Source organism: Ailuropoda melanoleuca, chromosome 9 (assembly GCF_002007445.2).
Source record: "Ailuropoda melanoleuca isolate Jingjing chromosome 9, ASM200744v2, whole genome shotgun sequence".
NCBI classification, from domain to species: domain Eukaryota; kingdom Metazoa; phylum Chordata; class Mammalia; order Carnivora; family Ursidae; genus Ailuropoda; species Ailuropoda melanoleuca.
In genome coordinates this window covers 20,815,535-20,835,329 of record NC_048226.1, presented here as the reverse complement: position 1 = coordinate 20,835,329, position 19,795 = coordinate 20,815,535, and the positions used below count along the sequence as shown (strand labels likewise).

General features: G+C 45.7%; 2 protein-coding genes across 6 annotated transcripts in view; one reads left to right on the top strand and one right to left on the bottom strand.

Moving 5' to 3' along the window:
• The window catches only part of MTMR10 (myotubularin related protein 10), a 54,907-nt gene extending 51,265 nt beyond the window's left edge, over positions 1-3,642 (top strand). For 2 of the 3 annotated variants that reach the window (XM_034667975.1, XM_002924119.4), the window contains one exon: positions 495-3,642. In XM_034667975.1, coding sequence (XP_034523866.1) covers positions 495-1,091 — 597 coding nt within the window. In that variant the 3' untranslated portion in view covers positions 1,092-3,642. The remainder of the gene's footprint in view (positions 1-494) is intronic. The other variant, XR_004627730.1, reaches the window with a different exon arrangement.
• Positions 3,643-4,573: 931 nt separating this feature from the next.
• The window catches only part of FAN1 (FANCD2 and FANCI associated nuclease 1), a 31,914-nt gene continuing 16,692 nt past the window's right edge, over positions 4,574-19,795 (bottom strand). The window contains exons 6-15 of one of the 3 annotated variants that reach the window (XM_034667973.1): positions 19,075-19,206; positions 17,200-17,308; positions 15,925-16,044; positions 12,912-13,076; positions 12,253-12,403; positions 9,122-9,225; positions 8,359-8,553; positions 7,627-7,755; positions 7,377-7,526; positions 4,574-4,837 (exon numbers count right to left, since the gene is read on the bottom strand). In XM_034667973.1, the coding sequence (XP_034523864.1) occupies positions 4,700-4,837; positions 7,377-7,526; positions 7,627-7,755; positions 8,359-8,553; positions 9,122-9,225; positions 12,253-12,403; positions 12,912-13,076; positions 15,925-16,044; positions 17,200-17,308; positions 19,075-19,206 (1,393 nt within the window). In that variant the 3' untranslated portion in view covers positions 4,574-4,699. Of the gene's footprint in view, positions 4,838-7,376; positions 7,527-7,626; positions 7,756-8,358; positions 8,554-9,121; positions 9,226-10,914; positions 10,983-12,252; positions 12,404-12,911; positions 13,077-15,924; positions 16,045-17,199; positions 17,309-19,074; positions 19,207-19,795 lie in introns of those variants that run through there. The other 2 variants (XM_034667974.1, XR_004627729.1) reach the window with 2 other exon arrangements.

The window sequence follows — 19,795 nt, the reverse complement described above, 5'->3', positions numbered from 1 at the left end:
ACACTGCCAGTGCAGGTTTTGAGGGATCACTCGCTTTGTAACCGAAATGACCCTGCCCTGACTTTTCTTCTTGGTGACTGAGGCCCACAGAGCTGCTCAGCCTCTAGGGTTTAGCAGATAGGAGCTCTGAGCCTGGGAGGCCTCATTCCTGAAACCCATCCACTTGCCTGTTCTTTCTAGAATGAGCCAGGTCTACATTGTTTCCTAACGCAGAAGTCTCAGAAATTTGCACTTAAGCGAATTAATGAACAGGGTGTATCACCTCCCCACCCCCATGCAGGCGAGTGCTAATAGCCAGGGTCTGTTCCTAAGACAAATGGGTCTTCAGTGAAGGAGGATCGCAATGAGTATTACAGGGGAAGGAACAGAATGTTCTTTATGGCTGCAGTTCCACCGTTTGTCATGGTGCTAGGCTTCTATTTGCCACTGCCTCTTTACTGTCTTTCCAAAAAGGGGAGTTCTGCAGAAATAATGCTAAACTCTCTTCTGCACAGAAAAACTACAGCTCCACACTGAGAGGAATGCCAGCTTCCTTAAAGAACGGAATCATCAGTGACCAAGACTTAGTTCCAAGGAGAAATTCATTAATATTAAAAGCAAAGCCCGACCTTCCTCAGCAGCCCGAGAGCCAGAACAGCGGGATGGAGCGATATTTTAGAGAGTGGTTTTCCAAACCAGCCAACCTGCACGGCGTCATTCTGCCACAGCTGTCCGGAACACACGTGAAACTCTGGAAACTCTGCTACTTCCGCTGGGTGCCCGAGGCCCAGATCAACCTCGGGGGCTTCATCACTGCCTTTCACAAGCTCTCCGTGCTGGCCGACGAGGTGGACGTGCTCAGCAGGACGCTCCGGCAGCACCAGGCCGGCCCGCTGGAAGCCTGCTACGCGGAGCTGGACAAGAGCAGGATGTACTTCCGAGCCAGCGGCCCGCACGACGCCTCGGGGACGCCGGAGTTCCTCTCCTCCTCCTTTCCCTTTTCCCCCGTGGGCAACCTCTGCAGACGAAGCATTTCAGGAACACCATTAAGCAAATTTTTAAGTGGGGCCAAAATATGGTTATCTACTGAGACACTAGCAAATGAAGACTAAAATGTACTATTTTCTGAACGTTTTGAGGGAAGCCATAAACTTTCCCTCTGCGTTAAAATTGCTAACCTAGGCATTTGAGGCTCTAAGAATTTTCTGTGTCAGAATAATAGTTGAAATTTGCACTAATATTTAAGAACATGTTGAATTATGCTTCCTTCATAATTTTTAAAAAATATATGCAGAACTTTTATTTTTTATGGCCTCTTTTTGTCATTTCAGGTCTGGCTCAGTTCGGTGATCTGTAGGCAGACATTCCCCCACTCTTACTACTGTGAGCAAACGAATCAGGTTTTATCTGTGGCACTTATTTTGTCCGCGTCCATTTTCTTCGGCCACCTCCTAAAGGTTACCTGTCCTCAGATGGGCACCCCACAGAAGCAGACACCAGGAAAGTTAAGAAATGTAACGTTTGATAGATTTTCAACACGCATCCGGTAAGCGCCCCTCACAGGCGCGAGGAGGTATTCGTATATTTTTCTGGTCACTCCGTTCTAATTGAACTCACCTGAGGGTTCAGTATTTCCAAGGCCATAATTTATTGTAGATCACCTTGTTTGGGACCGTAGATCACTGTGTTTTAAAATCATGAGTTTGCTTTTACCTTCGTAGGACTAATATGCACTGTTGACTTTAAAAGCATTTGCTGTAGATAATACAAACTTAGAAGTGCCTTTGACATTAATATTAATTAAGGTATGCATTAACACAAAGTAAAACACAATTTCAGTTTTTAAAATTAGGGTGTTAAAAGCCTGCAGATTGGAAAGGCTTTTCACCACTGAGCTTCATACCAATAGCCAGGAGTCCCCCAAACTCCCTTTCCTTCCCTCTGAAAGTCAGCAAGGACGCAACGGGCCTGTGGGGAGGTCTGGGTTGGTGTGATAGCAGCAGGGGGTGAGTGCTGTCTGCACTGAAACCCCCCTTCAGAAATGGAGGTCTGGCTCAGAGGCGTTTGGGGCATTTCCCATCAGGATTTCCAGTGTGGTCCACTGTCGCTGACACTTTCCCTTGGAAGTAACTGATGAGGCCGTGAGTCCGCTCACCTGTACAGAAATCCCTCTCCCACCGCCAAAGTTCTTAGTGCCAGCAGGAGAAATAGAAGTGTACTTCTCTCCAGATACTGCCATTTTCATGTGGAGAGAAGCCCCCGCCCCCGGCCTCTGCCGGCAGTGTCGACATGGAGGAGCACGCAAAGTTGTGTGTTGGTCCGATTGTGGGACAGGAACCCAGCCAGAGCCATGGGGGCCGAGCCGAAGCTTCCACCCCTCACGCCAGCACACACCCCGTTTACAGGATGGATGTTTTCAAATTGGGCTATTAGTTTCTTAAACTGCCATCTTAAGCTTTAAAAAAAGTTTTATAGTGAAGTGGTTAGTTTATCTTTTCTAAAACAGGTTTTTTCAAAGCAGTGTTTTACTGTTACGTGTAACGAATAGCTGTTTCTTTTTGAATTATTCGCCTTTTAAAATGGATGTCTCTGGACTTCAAGGGACAGAAGTTCTTACAAATGTCTTAGGAAATTTGTCTTGGGGATAAATCCAATGTTTTTGCCAGCTAATTGCCTAGAAAAAAGGGCTTTTTTCAGTTTATATAAAAAAAAAATAGCATGTTGCCATTAAACATTTTATAGTCCTTGATTGGAAACCAGTCCCAATCCCCTTAAGATCCCACAGCATATCCTGCCATAGAAAGTGTAATAATTCTCCCTTTTTGATTAAGCTGCCTTTCAATTATTACAAATTATTCTAAATTGGGGGGTTCTGGAGAGGGATTGTTGAGCATTTATTTCTTTATACTTCTCTTTCCTCACACATTTATTTCAACTCCTTTAGCAATTTTTTGTTAATTTACAAGTTTAAAAAAGATTAGGTACTATTAATACTGTTTCAAAATAGAAAATGCGCATATTTTTGTATGATAATCAAATGTAGTAAAATATGGTTTTTCATTTTATTTTTGCTGGACAGTTGTTGTATCATGACTATTGTGCCACAGTTTATCGTGCATAATATGAAGAACGACTATCACAGCTTTAAGTCCTGGCCATCGTAAAGCTGCCTGGCACCTCTGCTGGCAGAAAGGATGTGGTGGCGACCGAAGCCCTACATGTGGTTACGGATGCCACACCAGAGAGTGCCTCACGCTCCGGCCCCACTGCCCTGTGAGCCAAGTGCGTGCTGACCGGACGCCACGTGGGCCCCAGACACCTTGGGACTTCCTCATACTGAACTGAAAGATGTACAATGTCTTACTGTTATTTTATGATGGAAACCGGTTTTAAAACCAAAAATGTCTTAACTTTATTTAAGAAAAGTATATTAATTTGTGCTAACAGAGGGTGAAAATTAGTCAATGTACCTTCAACAAAACCTGCTTGCCGTACAGTAACCTCAAGTAGTTAGAACTTGATTTTGAGAGAAAACTAAAACCTTTGTGCCTAAAATTGATTATGACTTGAGTTAAAGTAGGATGAGCAGGAAGATGAGAGATCTTGTTCAACAGTGATGAATGTGAAGGAAATTTTGACTGCTAAATAAAATTTCCACAGAAATTGGTTGTTGTGTTATCAATGTGAAATCATCTGCAAGAATGCAGTGATTCAAGAAGCAAAGGCATCTTCTTCCAGCTAGTGCGTGTCATCCACTCAGTTTTTTTTGCCTGCTCTAAAGCAAGGTAGTGATTGGTAACATTTTTAACATCGATTCAGAACTGGCTGTAGTTAAGGCCATGTGGGTATTAATGGACTTGCCCTAACCTGTCCTTTCAGTCAATAAATTACCAAGTTGGGGAGTAACATTTCCCTAAGAAGTTCTCTGAACTAGTCTGTGGGGAGACTGGGGTTCCTGTCCTGGACTCCTGGTCCTATCATTCTGGTTAGTTGCCTTCCTACCATACACCTTCCTTGGCCTAGGGCTCTTACGAATAGCCCTGTTGCATTTACACCATCTATACAGAATATGGCTCCTCTAGTCATTAGGGAGTTTAGGGATGAAAAGGGACAGTTGCCTTTGATAAAGACTGTTGATTCCTTTGATGATCTAGGCCCAATTAGTAAGAGCAAGTTAAAAGTTAAGGAACTTAATGAAAATTTATTTTTAATTCTCAGAGAATTTTCATTTGTATCCTTCTTAGATAATCATAAACCAAGAATGTTTAAGAGCTGAGTGTATCAGGGTATCTCCAATGTACTTACCTTAGTCTCTCCAGGGTCCTACAGAAAACCTTAAATTCAGTCTCTCCAACGTACTTACTAGAAACACTGGGTATGCTGCTACTTTTATAAAAGACAAAAAGCTGTGAAACATCCCATTTGTTTGGATTTTTGCCAGCTGTTTTGCAAGTCTAGTTCAATAACGTAGATGCATCCATTTCCTAAAATGGCCACCAGGGCTCTGACCTTCTAGAAAATTCATTACCTGCTATGTGTAATCAGGGAGTACATTCAAGCTAAGACCAAGTTTTATGACACAGACACGGTACAATGATGAGTTAAACTCTCAGGTTTATTACTGACCTAACAAGATCAAAGTTAAATAAAATGTAATGATGCTTTATGTGTTTGAAAATCAACTCATGTCACCAGACACCCCCACCTCCACAGCTCTCAGTTAAGTGAGGCTTTTGCTCTTAGCTCCCACGGCAACCACGTGGCAGACTTCTACGTCGGCCCCCAGCTTCTGCAGTTCATCCAACCAGAGCATTTGCTTATGAGAAAGACGATCGTTGGGGCCTTTAACTTCCACCAGCTGGAATGTAAGTTTTTAAAAAGTTAGTTATTAGTATCTTCCTGAAACAGAATAGCCACGTACACTAGAGTAGTTTTCACTTCTGCTGCTCTACTTAACATGCATAAAACAAAGACATACGTATGAAATTCGCTGAGAATTATTCCGAAGAAAGTAGGCAGTTCTTTACAGAGAATTAGTAAATGGATTCTGAATCTGCAGTTGAAAAATAGTTTAAAGCATGCACTAGATTGTTGATCCCCTGCTTAAAACCCTTTGATTATCTTCTATTTGCAGTTAAATCCAAACTTTTGCCATCACCTACAAAACCATGGTCTGGACCCTGCCAACCAGTCCAGAGCTCCTGCCAACCTCTTCGCAACTGAAGGGCCCTTCCATAGCTTGCTGTTCCCTCTGCCCAGGACATTTCTTGCTGTTCCTCACGTGTCTGACTTCTTACCCTTCAATGCTCAGCTTAAATTCACCTCAGAGAGGTCCGGCACATCTCTAAGCAGGGTCCTTCCCGTGCACTCCCTCCACGGCATTTATCAGAAGACAAGACTGTTCATTACACAGCAGCTCCGTGAGGGCGGAACTGTGTCAGTTCTAGTCACTGCAGATCACTGAACTTCGAAACAGCAATAAAACCTATCCGGATTTTCCAAATTGGATGGAAACTATAAACCCAAAGATCAGTGAACCCCAAGCACAGAAACATAACACTATACAAAGAAACATAATTAAGTTGCATAATTGGTGATAAAGGGAATATTCTAAAAGCAGCTAGAACTTTTTAAAGCCTAAAGGGAAAGACTACACATTTATCATTAAAAAACAATGCAAGGTAAGGACAATGGACCAGTATTTCAAAATACTGAAAGAAAAAAAATATTAACACAGAATTTTTTCCTCAGAGAAAATACCTTTCAAAAGCAAAGATGAAATAAAGACTTATACATAGAAAACCTAAATAGTTCATTACTAGCAGTCCTCCATTTCAAGAAGTGTTAAAGTTCTTCAAGCAGAAGGAGGACAACAGCATGTGGAAATCTGGATCTTTACAAAGGAATAACAAGCAGTAAGAATTTTTATCTAGGGGGCACCTGGGTGGCTCAGTCAGTTGAGCGTCGACTCTTTTGATTTCAGCTCAGGTCATGATCTCAGGGTCCTGGGATCAAGCCCCGCATCGGGCTCCATGCTCAGCAGAGGCTTGAGGATTCTCTCCCTCTCTCTCCCTCTTCCTCTACCCCTCCCCCTGCTCGTGTTCTCTCTCTCTCAAATCAATCTTTGAAAAAAAAAATTTGTATCTAGGGAAGGAAAAATAATTTGTATCTATGTGAGTAATTATAAAGATTCTTAAATCAACTGTAGAAAGCAAAAAAATGTAGAGTTTATAACATGTAGAAATATGATGTATGAACAGTACAAAGGCCAGGAGAGGAGATATAAAAACATTCTTGTTCTTTATACTACACATGGAATGGCATAACATCACTTGAAAGACAGGAAGTTTCAGATCTACAACTGTCCACGCTGGAGCGACCACTTACAACAAAGAATTATAGCTAACAAGCCAACAAAGGATTAGAATAGCATCTTTAAAAAAAAAAAAAAAAAGGTAGAAAAAGGTGAGAAAAGGAGAACAAGAGAGCTGGACAAACAGGAAATAAGTATCAAGGTGGTAGCTTTAAAGCCAATCATGAATAATTACATCAAATGTAAATGGTCCAAATAACAAATTAAAAGGCAAGAGGTTGTCAAACTGAATTTAAAAGTCAGACCCAGCTATGCTGCCTACAAGAAACCCATTAAAGATGAAATAAGTTAAAAGTAAGAGAATAGAAAAAGATATGTCCTATTAGCACTAATCAAAAGAAAGCTGGAGTGGCTATTTACTAATACCAGTTGATTTCTGAGTGGAGAACATTACCAGGAATAAAGGAGGGTCATTTCACAATGATGAAGAGATCAACTCATCAAGAGGATGACAGGCCTTCAGGTTTATACATCTAATCACAGAGCTTCAAAACATATGAAGCAAACTGGATAGAACTGTAAGAAGTACACAAATCCACAGTCCCAGTCCGAGATGTCCCATGACTCCAAAAGCATGATCTGTTAAAGAACAGAGAAGCTGGACTTGACCAAAATTTAAAACTTCTGCTCTTCAAAAGACACTATTATGAGAATGGAATGATAAGCCACAGCCTGGGATGAAATATATCTGATACAGGACTTGTATCCAGAATTTTTTTTAATCTCAGAACTCAGTAATAAAAACCAGCCTGGGATGGGCAGCAGGGAGAACCAAGGTGAGGCAAGGGTGGCCCTGAACCAAGAACATGTGGCAAGGTGCTCACTGCTGGGGAGCTTAGAGAACAGCTCCCAGTCATCTCAGCCTCCTGGTGTTCACACCTGCAGAATCCCTTCCCTTGGAGGGGTGCTGGAATCTGTGACTTGCTTCTAACAGAATAATACAACAGAACTGATGGAATGTCCCCTCTGAGATCACGTTGTAAGAGACTGACTCCCGTCTTGGTCACACTCTGGCTCTCCTCACCTGCCTGCTCTGATGAATGAGCTGCCAAGTGGAGGGCTGCATGGTGGAGAGCAGAGGAGCCCACAGGAAGGGCTGAGGAGGAGGGTCCCGCCAACAGCCACCAAGGAACCGTGCATGGCCTTTGGTCCAACAGCTTTCGAGGGACTCAATCTTGCCAATAACCACAAAAGAAATGCCTAAATTGTAGCCTTTGATTAAGTTGCTAATAAAATTATTGTAGAAATAGGACTTTCCTTCTGGCACAACTGACCTTAAAGTGACGACTCTGGGAGTTCCACACCACCAGGTCAGGGAGGCCCCCTCGGCAATGTCGAAAGTCCGCAGCCAGGCGCCGGCACACACCACTGAGGACGGGGCCGCCCAAGCAGGAAACAAGATCCTGAACACAAAATATGTGAATGGTTAGCCATTCCTTATGACAGAGATCCTGAAATACTTTCACTGACCACGAGATGGAGAAAACTGTGTAATTCCACAGAAATGGATTCCAAGGACAGCAGGGGTCATTCTGCCTCTTGGGCCAGGTCCGCCAAGCCGCCAGCCAAAATGCCCACTGGCAAGCTCTGGGAAATCAGGTTTCCTTTGGTCAGTCAGACTTCTGTCCAGCCAGGAAAACCCTGGGGAACAGCTGAGGAAGAGGGAATTTGACGTAAATACTCAGGAATATGACGGTGACAAAGGCCAGTAGTTGCAGGGACAGGAACACATCCTCCCTGCTGAGGGTCACAGGTCAGGCAAAGGGAAGCTGTCAGCTAAGGGGAAGAAGGCATCCTTGGGCTTATTTTGTGCCCTGACATGTCCCACCGTTACCAATAGCATCTGAACTAGGGGATTCTCATCTACATAGATGTATGCAGAGGCGCCGTGACATACAGAAACACATGTGCACACACACGTACACACATGTACGCAGATCTTGCCAAAAGGACACCCGGCATTGGGAGGGGTTCCTTTCTGACCAAAGCCTGCCGCTGATTTTCACCTGAGCTTGCTGAAGAGAAGCAAAGCGATCCCAGCTGACGATGGAAGCCACTCTGCCTTCCTGGGCCTGCCACGCGGCTGCCACCCAGGCTCGCAGGCTCTCAGCAGGCGCACTGTGAATCCGCTGCAGCCTGGCCTCGATGGCCGGCCCCCGGCTGGCGAAGAAGCTGTCTGTGCACAAGTCCAGCGGGGAGGCCTATGTCACAGGAAAAACAAGCTCTCGTACTGTGCCGGGACAGAACCGTTCATCAGAAGAACACCCGATACCCATAAAATCTGGAAACTGGCCAATCTGATTACATTGACACATTCTTCTCAAAAGATATGTAAAAATTATCTAGGTAATCTAAACATAAAGCCACGTATTGCCCTAGTTTGTCAGAGTCGTAATCGGTGAAAAGAGACTTCAGTTTACATCGGTGGCGCTCTCAGCAGGCACGTGCGACAGCACACGCGAGGGCGCCAGGCCCTGGCAGGAGACTGGTCAAGGTCGAAGCTGAAGCAACCCCCACTACAAGTTTCCAGTCGAATGAAGGTAAAGTAGGTTCAAGTTGAACACTGAACAGACTTACATTGTAAGATCTATGAATCCGAATGTAAAATTAACAACTATTCTCACAGAGACTTAGCACCGTCCCAGACCGTCACTGGCAGGTTTCTGATGGCTGCAGACACACAGCACGTGGCTGGGCAAGAGTCACAAAGTGCAGAAGCATCTGCTCGCCTAAAAGAAGCACACGTCGGGCAGGGCGTCACTTGAGCACCTGGTAGGCGTTTCTGAAGACGTCCGGTATCCCGTCCATGAAGATTATGTCCCACAGGAGGAGGCCATACAGCGTGCTGAAGGTGGACCCTTCCCCGTGAATCCCTGAGACAAAGGCCACACGAACAGGAAGTCAGGTTTTTCTGCTTTTCAAAAACCATCACCATAACCTACTGCTTACTCAATTTGAAGGAAATAATAGATTTTAGTTTCAAATGCAAATGCTGTCTTCTTGCCATTCCTAGCTCATTTGTTTACATTACATTGCTTATATACAGAAGGCTCGTTTAAAAGCAAAAATCTTAGTAATTACGAGAAAACTCAAATACACATTTCAGAGCCGTAAGTAACAGTTCCTCAACTTTAGTAAGAAATGTAAGGAACGTGTTTAAAGATAAATAAATAAAAGCAGATTCCCTCCTCAGGCTTCACGGGTTCAATCTGGTGGGTGTGGGTGGGCTAAGAACGCTGCGCGGGGCTCCGGTGCAGGGCCCCTTCGCCACACTTGCAGAAAGGCTTCCCAGAACAGATCTATCAGAGACAGACCAGCACCCAGCAGCCCGTGCCCTCTGACCTAGCAGGTGCTGTCTCCATCCACCTCACTGGACCTAGCATTCCACTGCTTTGTCCTGGACAAGCATGCCCAGTGTTTCTGAGATTTGGGGCTCTTCTAGAAACCTTCCACCTCAGAGACCACCTAGCTCAGACCCCTCCCCCTCACACCACATACAAACTGTACTGATTGGGCCACGAGCTCAATCGACCAGGGCCAGGCCACGTAGGTGTCACAGCAGAACTGAGGAGACCAGGGGCTCGGTCTTGGCACAGCACGCAGACCTGTCTCCCAGTGCAAGTCCTCTGCACTTCAACACGCCTGACCAGGAATGGTGGCCATGTGGGCGCCTCTCTCCCCACATTATGACCTTGGCCAAAGGAGGTGCTGACCCCACGACCCTGTCCCAGTAGGCAGGAAGAAGGGCTCCTCTGGCTGGTGGGCCCTGTTCCAGTCTGTACAAGGTCATGGTGCCACGCAGACCAGGCTGTGCCCGCACGTGGATCCCGTACAAAAGTACACAGACCAGAGCCTCTGTCAGAAGCAGCACAGCCAGGCCCCCTCCACACTTAGTCGCTGAGGCTGTGCCTTCTATCTGCCTCTCGGTTCTAGCGCCTCGTCCTTGCAGCCTGTCTCAGAGATGAAAAAAGCAGCAGGAACAACCAGATCTCACGCAGGTCTCTGGGCTGGAGCCGAGCCCTTCTCACCAGCAAGCTCTACACTGGGATCCTGGGCTCCTGCCCAGCCAGGGGTAAAGCTGCCTCTCGATTTCCAGCCTGCTTTCTGCCCCGGCGTGCACACTGTCCCCTCTTCAGGCAGGAACACTGGCAGTCAGAATTTCTGCACTCCTCAGTGGTCTACAGCATGCATTTGTATTGGAAACGAAATCACTTTTGGTGAGCTCCTTCTGAGTAACTCCAAAATAAACTGCCCTGAAGGGAGCTTAAGATTGACCTTACTCCAAATCTCCTCTCAAACAGAAGACAGCAAGGGTTCTGCTCATTTTCACTGCATCAATTTTAATAAATGAAGGAAATATTTTATATAAAAATATTTTATACTCTGGAAATGGAATCATCTGTTTTCAGGCTCATGGCTAAAAAAGCATTTCGCTGTGTTCGCCTCACAGCCTGCCCACCACATGCCCTAATATCTGTGCCCTTCGCCCTCGACTGCCCCGTTTATGTGTCTCCTATGGCTTCTCTGGGGACAGCTGCTCATTCTATTCTTTTATTTCTAACCTTTCAGGTCTGTGGTATCTCTGTCTTCACTGGGCTTTGTACTTCTTCCCTTATAGCATCTCCCTTCCCTGTGGGTAAGAAAGATACCACACAGATTAATCTTAACCATTCTTACACTCATCATTTTGTGGTCCTCATTAACCTTCTGAACGCTGACATAATACTCAAGAGAAACAATGTCCTGATTTTCATGTATTTGAAGGTATCAGCATGTTTTTAATCCCTGTGACCCCTCGGCGGGGGCAGAGTGGACTCCTGCCTGGATGAAGGTTGGGATTGGAGGGCCCCCCCGGGAGTGAGCACGTGGGCCCAAGTCCAGGGCTGGCCTCCAAGGTCTGAGAGTGGGGAGGGCAGAAGGAACACCGCAGCTGGGCAGTACACGGCGCTGACTGCACCTCTCCGCTTTTGTACAAAGGCATGTACAATAGCTTCCATAATAAAAAGTTTTAAAAAAGAAAAAACGACTAGAGTGGGCCCCTCCAAGAGAACTGCCCTCCCCCTTGTCTCTGGTGGGGCAGACAGGTGCTTCCTCTGCTATTCTTCTCTCACGGCGTTCGATGTGACTTGTTGTAGTCCGTACTACACTTTGCTAAGGACAGTCATCAGAAGGCAAATTCCCAACATCTCTCTTCCTGGGCCTCAGATAAAGCACTCTTTCTCTGAGAGCAAAATCAAAACGAGAGTAAGAGGGAAGAGGGGCTGATGTGGATAAAGACACAAACACCAGGAATGCCAGAAGACACAAGAGATAATTACTTAAAAACAAAACAAAATGCTTTGCTGCTCCTGTGTTAATATAACCTGTATGTTAACGAACTAGAATTTCAATAAAAAACGCACAAAAAAGAAAACAAAAACAAAGCACAGCTCTTTCTAGCCATTTCCCTGGTTCTTCTGGTGCTATGCCATCCCAGGACTTGGTCCTTCAATCCCCTTTAGGTTGTTAGCTGACTGAGGCCCACTCACTCTTTCCAGAACAGCCTGGCCCAGCTCCACAGCTCCTACCTCCTCTAACGGGCTTTGCTACCAGGCAGCACTCCTGGGAGTCCTCTGCCCTCTCTTCTTCTCCCAGGCCCAACACAAGCTCTCTGAGAGCAAAACCAGTCCCACTTGCTTCTAACATCCCACCAGCAAGCACTGCTCCTCACAGGCCTTGGGTGGTGGATGCTGGTTAAATGGAAGAAGATGGCCTTTAACAACTATAGTGAGTAAAATCCCTTTCCACACCCTCCCAGATCAGCAGCATCTTCCACTGGGGCAGGACGGAGACAGCAGCCACCCGCTGCTGACAAACCATCATCAAGGACCGGGCCAGGAGAAACGCCGTGTGTTACTTACCCTGGTCGAAGCCACTGCGTCTGTAATAGGCCAGGGCCACCTCCTCCACGGAGCACAGGACTGTGGCAGGGGCGGTGGGCCCCCCAGCCTCCATCACGAACACAGACTTGCCCATCCCGCGCTGCGGGCACAGCCGGCCCGTGATGGTCACCTGAGACGGCAGCAGCAGAACATCCATCAGCCTCGCTCGAGCCACAGTCCCTGCAAACCTGACTTTCATGTCCTAAGGACACACCTTCCTACGTTCCCCCAAGCCACCTATTCTCAGCAGAGTGCAAGGCCACGTGACCCACGTTCTGGTGCCTGCAAGGGTGTGGACAGGTCACTGCCCTGGCCCCGGGGGTGGGGGGACATGGACCCCAAAGCTGCTCTCTGGGCACCCCAACCAAGCAGCAGACACTGGCAAAGGCTGTGAGCTTCTAACTCAGGAGTTTTACAGAAAGTCACTCAACCCAGGGCACGAGCAGACTAACCCCCCGGCCAGCCCAACTTCTGATGCAGGAGGCACTGTTGTGAAAACGGAGTCCTGTCCTAAACGAGCACTAGAGTTTTCTAAGCCTAAAAGAAAATGCACACAAAAAACTGTTCTTAGGCTGTTTCCACTCAGGAGAAAAAGCATATGCATTTAAGTCCAAAGTGCCCAAAGGATATTTACTTACATGTTTAACGTCACCCACAGTTACTTCCGGTAGCTGATGGAAGAGGTGCCTGTACTTCTGGCAGCTCGGAGACTCTCTCAGGCGCAAAGCTCTCTGATAAAGTGAGAGACGATGTCCAGTCCTGACTTCCGGATCTGCCAGCCCTTCTGTGATGCACTTAATAGCCTAGCAAAGAACATGGTCCCACATCAGGATCCTGAAAGACTTCATGGCAGCATCCGCTAATTTAATGTGACAGGAAACCCCACTGTTAATTAATTATTCAGTTTTGCTAATTAGCAAATGGGCAAAGCAATACTTCCAGGGATAAAGGATGTTTCCTTTTATCTCATTCTGCTACATTTCTTCTTCCTTCCTTTCTCCCTCCCTCCCTCCCTCCCTTTATTTATTTATTTATTTTTAAGTAGGCTCCATGCCCAACATGGGGCCTGAACTCCTGACCCTGAGATCAAGAGTCGCCTGCTTTACTGACTGAGCCAGCCAGGCGCCCCATCATCCTGCTACTTTTAATGCTCAGGGGCACTCAGGAACCACAGAGCTGGCCCAGAGTCCTCATTTACAGGAGAATCTTGGGTTTGGAGAACTTAAATGCATTTCCTAAGGTTATTCAGAATTGGACAAAAAAACAAAAGTACTGAAAATACCATAGCATACCACTTCACGCCTAATAGGATGACTATACTCAGAAACAAGGAAAACAGTAAGTGCTGACAAGGATGTGGGAGAAACTGGAACGCACGTGTGCTGCAGGAACGAAAGAATGATTCCACACTGTGGAAGTCAATGCAGGAGTCCTCAAAAAGCTAAACACAGAATTACCGCATGACCTAGCAATGCCACATCTGGGGACTGGGTATACCCAGAAGAAACGAGAGTGGCATTTCGAACAGATATTTGTACACCCGTGTTCATAAGCAGCGTTATTCATAAAAGCCAAAAGTGGAAGTGAGCCAAGTGTCCATGTTGAGATGAGAAGACAGACAAAACATGGCCTGTCCAGACAATGGAGTATTATTCAGCCTTGAAAAGGAAGGGAATTCTGATACTTCCTCCAACATGCATAAACCTGGAGAACAAGCAGCTGAGTGAAATAAGCCAGAGACACGAAAGACCAAATAGAGGAACCATCTAGAACAGGCAAATCCATAGAAACAGACAGTAGATGAGCGATTACCAGGGGCTGTGGGGGGAGGGGACAAGGAGCCACGACTGGCAAATCCATAGAAACAGACAGTAGATGCGATTACCAGGGCTGTGGGGGGAGGGGACAAGGAGCCATGACTGGCAAATCCATAGAAACAGACAGTAGATGAGCGATTACCAGGGCTGTGGGGGGAGGGGACAAGGAGCCACGACTGGCTGGCCACAGAGCTTGTTTGGAGTGATGACAAAGTCTAGAAATACACAGGGGCGATGCTGGCAACACACACTGTGATTATAACTGATGCCACCGAACTGTCATATATTAGTTACTACAATAAGAGAATAAAAAGTAAAACACAAACAAATAAAAAAACACCCTGAAACTCAGTGAAAGAGCAGGCCATCAGGAGCAGAATGGTCAAAGGACCAAGGAAGAGGGACGGAGACACGGATGCGGCTCTGTGAACCCCTCCACAGGGAGGGCCCGCCAGCGCTTCACGCTCTGCTGACAGATTCCTCCACCGAGACGGATGTAAAGAAATGAACAGACAGTAACAAAACGATGAAGACTGAGTGCGGCCAGGAAGATCTTTGAGAAAAGGCTAAAAGGAACTAGGATTTTCCATCAATCTCAAAAATATCTCCATGGCTGTCTACCTCTGTGCGCCTGAGGAAAAGCTCCTATTAGTAGAACTGTGAACCAGGGGGAAATCCAAACCCTTTGGAACCTTTATTTCAGGGAAAGAAAGAGGCAGCATAAACACAGTCTTTCTCTGCGTTTGGCTGCGGGCTACCAGACGCTGTCTCCGGCTACTTCAGCCTGAGCAAACACGGAGAGGTAAGGAGGCACCACACCCACCCCCAAGAAAGGAAACAGCTTTCACCAGCTCGAAGCACTTTAGGTAACAAGGAACTTTTTCAGTTTAAGACAGTAAAAATAGTATGTCCTATTTCCACACCCATGGTCAACTTTTCCCCCTCCACATCACCCTGATTCACTTAATGTTGCCACTGGAAAAAACAAAAGCTTCCAGAGGCACGGTCCCCTACGTTCAGCGCAAAAGCAAGGTTGGCAGCGAGGAACCCCAGGCAGCCACACAAAGAGCCACTGTCACCTCTGGGCTCTGCAGAAGCTGCCTTTGGAGGCCCTGCCCTGCTGAGGCCTGGTGGCAATCAGAATCCAGGACTCCAGAGAAGATCCCTGCCAGAGAATACCAGTGCCCGGAGAAGGTGGCCTGCTCAGCATTCGGCAGACAATGCACTTCCCAGTGGAAGGAAACATCTTTCACCAGACTTTCTACGTGGAGGCCCCACGCAACAAATGAATAAAATCACCATTTCCAAAACAAAAAGCACCTTCCTTGAAAGCACCTGCTGAGGATAGGGACCTCTAACTCTCCTGCTCCCCTAATTCCTAAACCCCAACATAGAGCCCACTACCAATCCATCTCCCAAATCAGAGAAGAAAAAACTGTCCTGTCTTTGTTGTAATGCTTTTGTTAGCATGTGGGGGGTTGGAGGAACAGAGACAAAAGAAGAATGTTAAAAAAATATATTCTCATTACATTTAGGTTTCTTTTTTTTTTAAAGATTTTATTTATTCATTTGACAGAGAGAGAGAGACAGCCAGCGAGAGAGGGAACACAAGCAGGGGGAGTGGGAGAGGGAGAAGCAGGCTCCTAGCAGAGGAGCCTGATGTGGGGCTCGATCCCAGAACGCCGGGATCACGCCCTAAGCCGAAGGCAGACGCTTAACGACTGAACCACCCAGGCGCCCCTCCATTTAGGTTTCTAAGGTATTAATAGCTGGCCATGTATTTTAACTTATGCAGAAGTTAAAGAAGGCTCAGGTATATCTAGTTACTGCATACCGGTTCAAGGCGTTTCAAGTGCTGGTGTAAGTTTAGAGCCAGTCTATCCCACCACCGGCCTCTGCTGTCAGGACAATACACCCTCTGGGACAAGAGGCTTTCAAGTTCCTTGACTGCTTCCTGTTCCAACAACAACAAATAAAGTTCATTAGACTCGTACACTCCAAAAAAAGTAATTACATTTAGTAACTGATAAGGTTGGCAAAGTACATTTAGAAAGCCCATCTTCCATCCTAAAAGGAGGCCAAGGACCCTGGAATGAGAACAGGACTCTGAGACATCCCTCTGGAGCAGGCCTGAGCCTGAGGCATCCCTACTTTTCTCCCAGGTCTCCTGCCAACCAGTGAGTGAGCGTACAGAGCTCTGTGAACATGCATGATGTTCTCTGCACACCAAGTCAACTGGCGCAGGGCCGCACACAACCAAGTTCTAGGCAGCCAAGCACTGGTCTAGGGCTGCATGCCTACATGCTTCTGGGGACACAGCAGGTCACGGGGTGATGGCGTGAGGAATGGGGCGAGCAGACAGTAATGAGCGGAGTCTTCATCTAAACACCCTGGCTCAACAGGGAGACTTTCGGGTCTAGATTTATACACACCTATTCAGTTTTTGTAGTTCATGGACCTCTTTCAACATCTAATGATTCCCCTCAGACAGTGCAGCAGAAACCCCCATATACTTGCAGTTCTGGGGTTCACAGATTCCCCAACGCCAATCCCATGGGTCCTCTTGGGTTTCTTGGACCCATGTCAAGAAGCCCAAGTTCCGTGTATCCTCTTTGTAAAACGGCATTTTTCCATAAATGTTATCATAACAAAAGTTAACTCTGGCAATCTCACAATGTTTTGACAGGAGGGATAAGACCAAATCTCTGATGTGTGATTTTAAATTATTTCCAGGAAGACCACGCCAGTTGTCAGGGAAACACAAGCACATGCGAGGTCTCCACCTCACAGCTTTCTGAGACCTCCCAAGCCTTGACAGAGACCCAGGCTCAGGCTGCAGAAACTCAGTCTGGGGCTCCCTGCACGGCTCCATCCAGGACCCCCAGGCCGTTCTGGTGCATGCACAGCAACTAACAGGCAGGCAAAACGGTTGGTCCTCTTCGGCCGTCTCCCCACTAACCGTGCAGACCGCAGGCGGCCCACATCAAGCATGCTTTCGTGACATTACTGTATGCTGACCAAATATGTGGAAAATGCTGACGGGCAGGCTCTCCCACACAGCTTAGCACTGACGTATCAGTAAGCCAGGGGTCGGGGCTTGTGCTCTAACCTCATACATGTGGAGTCGCTGCAATATTTCAACAGTCCGAGACAAAATCCTGGTATAAATCCACCCAACAGTAAAACAACGCAGAAAGAGTGGTAAATTCTCATGGTATCTAAAATGAAGACGGACACCAGTGTTTAGCCATCTGATTGATTTGTGGCAAGACAATTGTAAGAAGTGACAAAACAGACTGAATTCTTAGCTTTTAAAAAGATATATTCCAAGTACTGTCAGTTGTACACAATTTTCCACACCACAAGCCTACATTCTTCTAGCCAGCCACCATTTCCTGGGGCACCCAGTGGGTAAAATAAGAACAACAGGAAACTTTCTAAGCTGGAGCTCAGCAAACAAAGGCCAAATCCTGGGCCCACCAAGCTGATTCTGTAGGTCCCTGCAGACTAAGCACCGTTTTCGCATTCTGCAATGGTTAAAATAAATCAAAAGGAGAATAAGTCTGTGGCCTATGAAAATTATATGAAACTCAAATTTCAGTCCATAAATAGTGTTGGCATACTGCCCTGCTCGTTCGTTCACATTCCTCCTGGGGCTGCTCCTGCCCGGGGACAGCAGAGGTCAGCAGCTGCCACAGAGGCCGGCCGGCCGGACCAGCTGACCTTTTAGGAAAGTCTACCAACCTCTGGTCTATAGTCCTCTAACTTCCTGGCTATGATTTCTTCTCTTTCTCTGAAGAAGAAGAAAATCACCTATTAACTTGTTTTAACCATCTGTCTTGCTGTTTGGTGTGAAAAATGTTAACAAATTTACCTAACCTGTCATAAGAAAATCTTCCAATGTACCTGGATATCACAGGAGTGGCGACTCTACATTGGTTATCTCATTTCTAGAAGGGCCATTAAGTGAATGGCTCAATTTTCTGTCTGAATTACAGAATACTTCTAAATGAAATATGGGCAAAATATTCAGTTATTTTTTTCCCCTAACTTTAAAGGTCATCTTCCTGGTAATGATTTTTAAGTCATTATCATTTCCGTATGAACTTTATATCCTAAAGTTTTTTTTTGAAAGAGCTATTTAACAACACAAATTTTTCTCATCCCTATATAAAAATAAAGGAATAAAATTTCTTAACGAACACAGAATATGTTTCCCATTGATCAAACAAAAAAATAATCGTGTGCTGTGTACTTGAACTTTTAAAGAAAATATTAATTTAGTTTTTCAGATTAACACCTACTTGAATTTCCATGGGAAGAACACATCCAGCATGGCTCTCACCACCTCTGTCCTGCTGCTGGGTTCCCCCCAATTTAAATTCAGCCGACCAATACTCAGAGGAGCCAACGTACCAACAGATGGCGAGTTAAGGGGGTAGAGGGTGCACAAAAAGGGTGAAGGGAATTAAAAGGTACGGACTTTCAGTTATAAAATAAGTAAGCCATGGGGATGTAATGTACAGCAGGACTATAGTTAATAATACTGTATTGCACAACTGAAATTTACTGAGTAGAAAAAAATTTGTAACTATGGTGATGGATGTTAACTAGACTTACTGTGATGATTATTTTGCAAGAGAGAAATAGCAAATCATCATGTTGTATACCTGAAACTAATACAATGTTATATGTCAATTATATGTCAATAAAAAAAAAAAAGAAGGCAAGCAAAAAGCCATTTGTTCACCCCCATGCTTGCTGCACGGCTATCTGAGTTATAGAAAATTCACTTCAGACTTTCAGACATTTCCTCCTACAGCACACAACACTGACCATGCAAAGCAAGTGGGGGAGTTCAACTGCACAGCTGACTTGATCACAGAACGAAAGGACTAAGTTCTTCATGAAAAGAATTACCTCAAGTGGTCGAAACAACTTGGTAGGTAAGTAAATTGTGAAAGGTACCTGGAAAAGATCTCACCTCAAGGAAGGGTGGCTTTTCAGTTTGTTCCAATCACTTTTCGCACACTGAGAGAGCTCGTTAGCTTCTTTCCAGTTCCCATTGGCCATCGCGGTAGAAATGTCACTCAGCATGTGCGCGGCAGCTGCATATCTGGGGGAAAATCCCACCCCATCCAAGTTTCAAATGTGAACGGACATTCCCATAACAAATACCACATTCTGTCCCCGAGATCTAATTCTGAATGGTAAAAGTGTGTTTTTTGAAAATATGAAGGGTATTTAAATCTGATTCTAGTAAAAACATAATACTACTGTCCTGAGGTGCCTGAAACTACTAATAAAGGCTACCCAGCTAGAAAGATAAGAACATTCACGTATTATTGCATAGCATGTTCCATTACATAATATAGTATCGATCAGCTCATCAGTTCTGATTCTTGGTACTCATTCATTCATTCACCAATCTGGAAGCAACCCCAGAAACGTGTAACTGACTTTGAAATCACATTAGGGCGTAGGTCTGGTAACAGTCATTTAGTCAGAGGTAGCCCAGCAAATGCTGCCCAAGGAGACACTCTTTGGGAGAGGGCAATGCTGAGAGGTTATGAAACCACTTAGCTGAACAAAGACAACTTCTTGTTGCATCTTTAGGTACCAAAAACAACGACATTTGCCCAAGTGACACTTTGAGCGCATGGTCTTTGTATTTTGGACTCACACCTAAAAGAAAAGCACAAAAT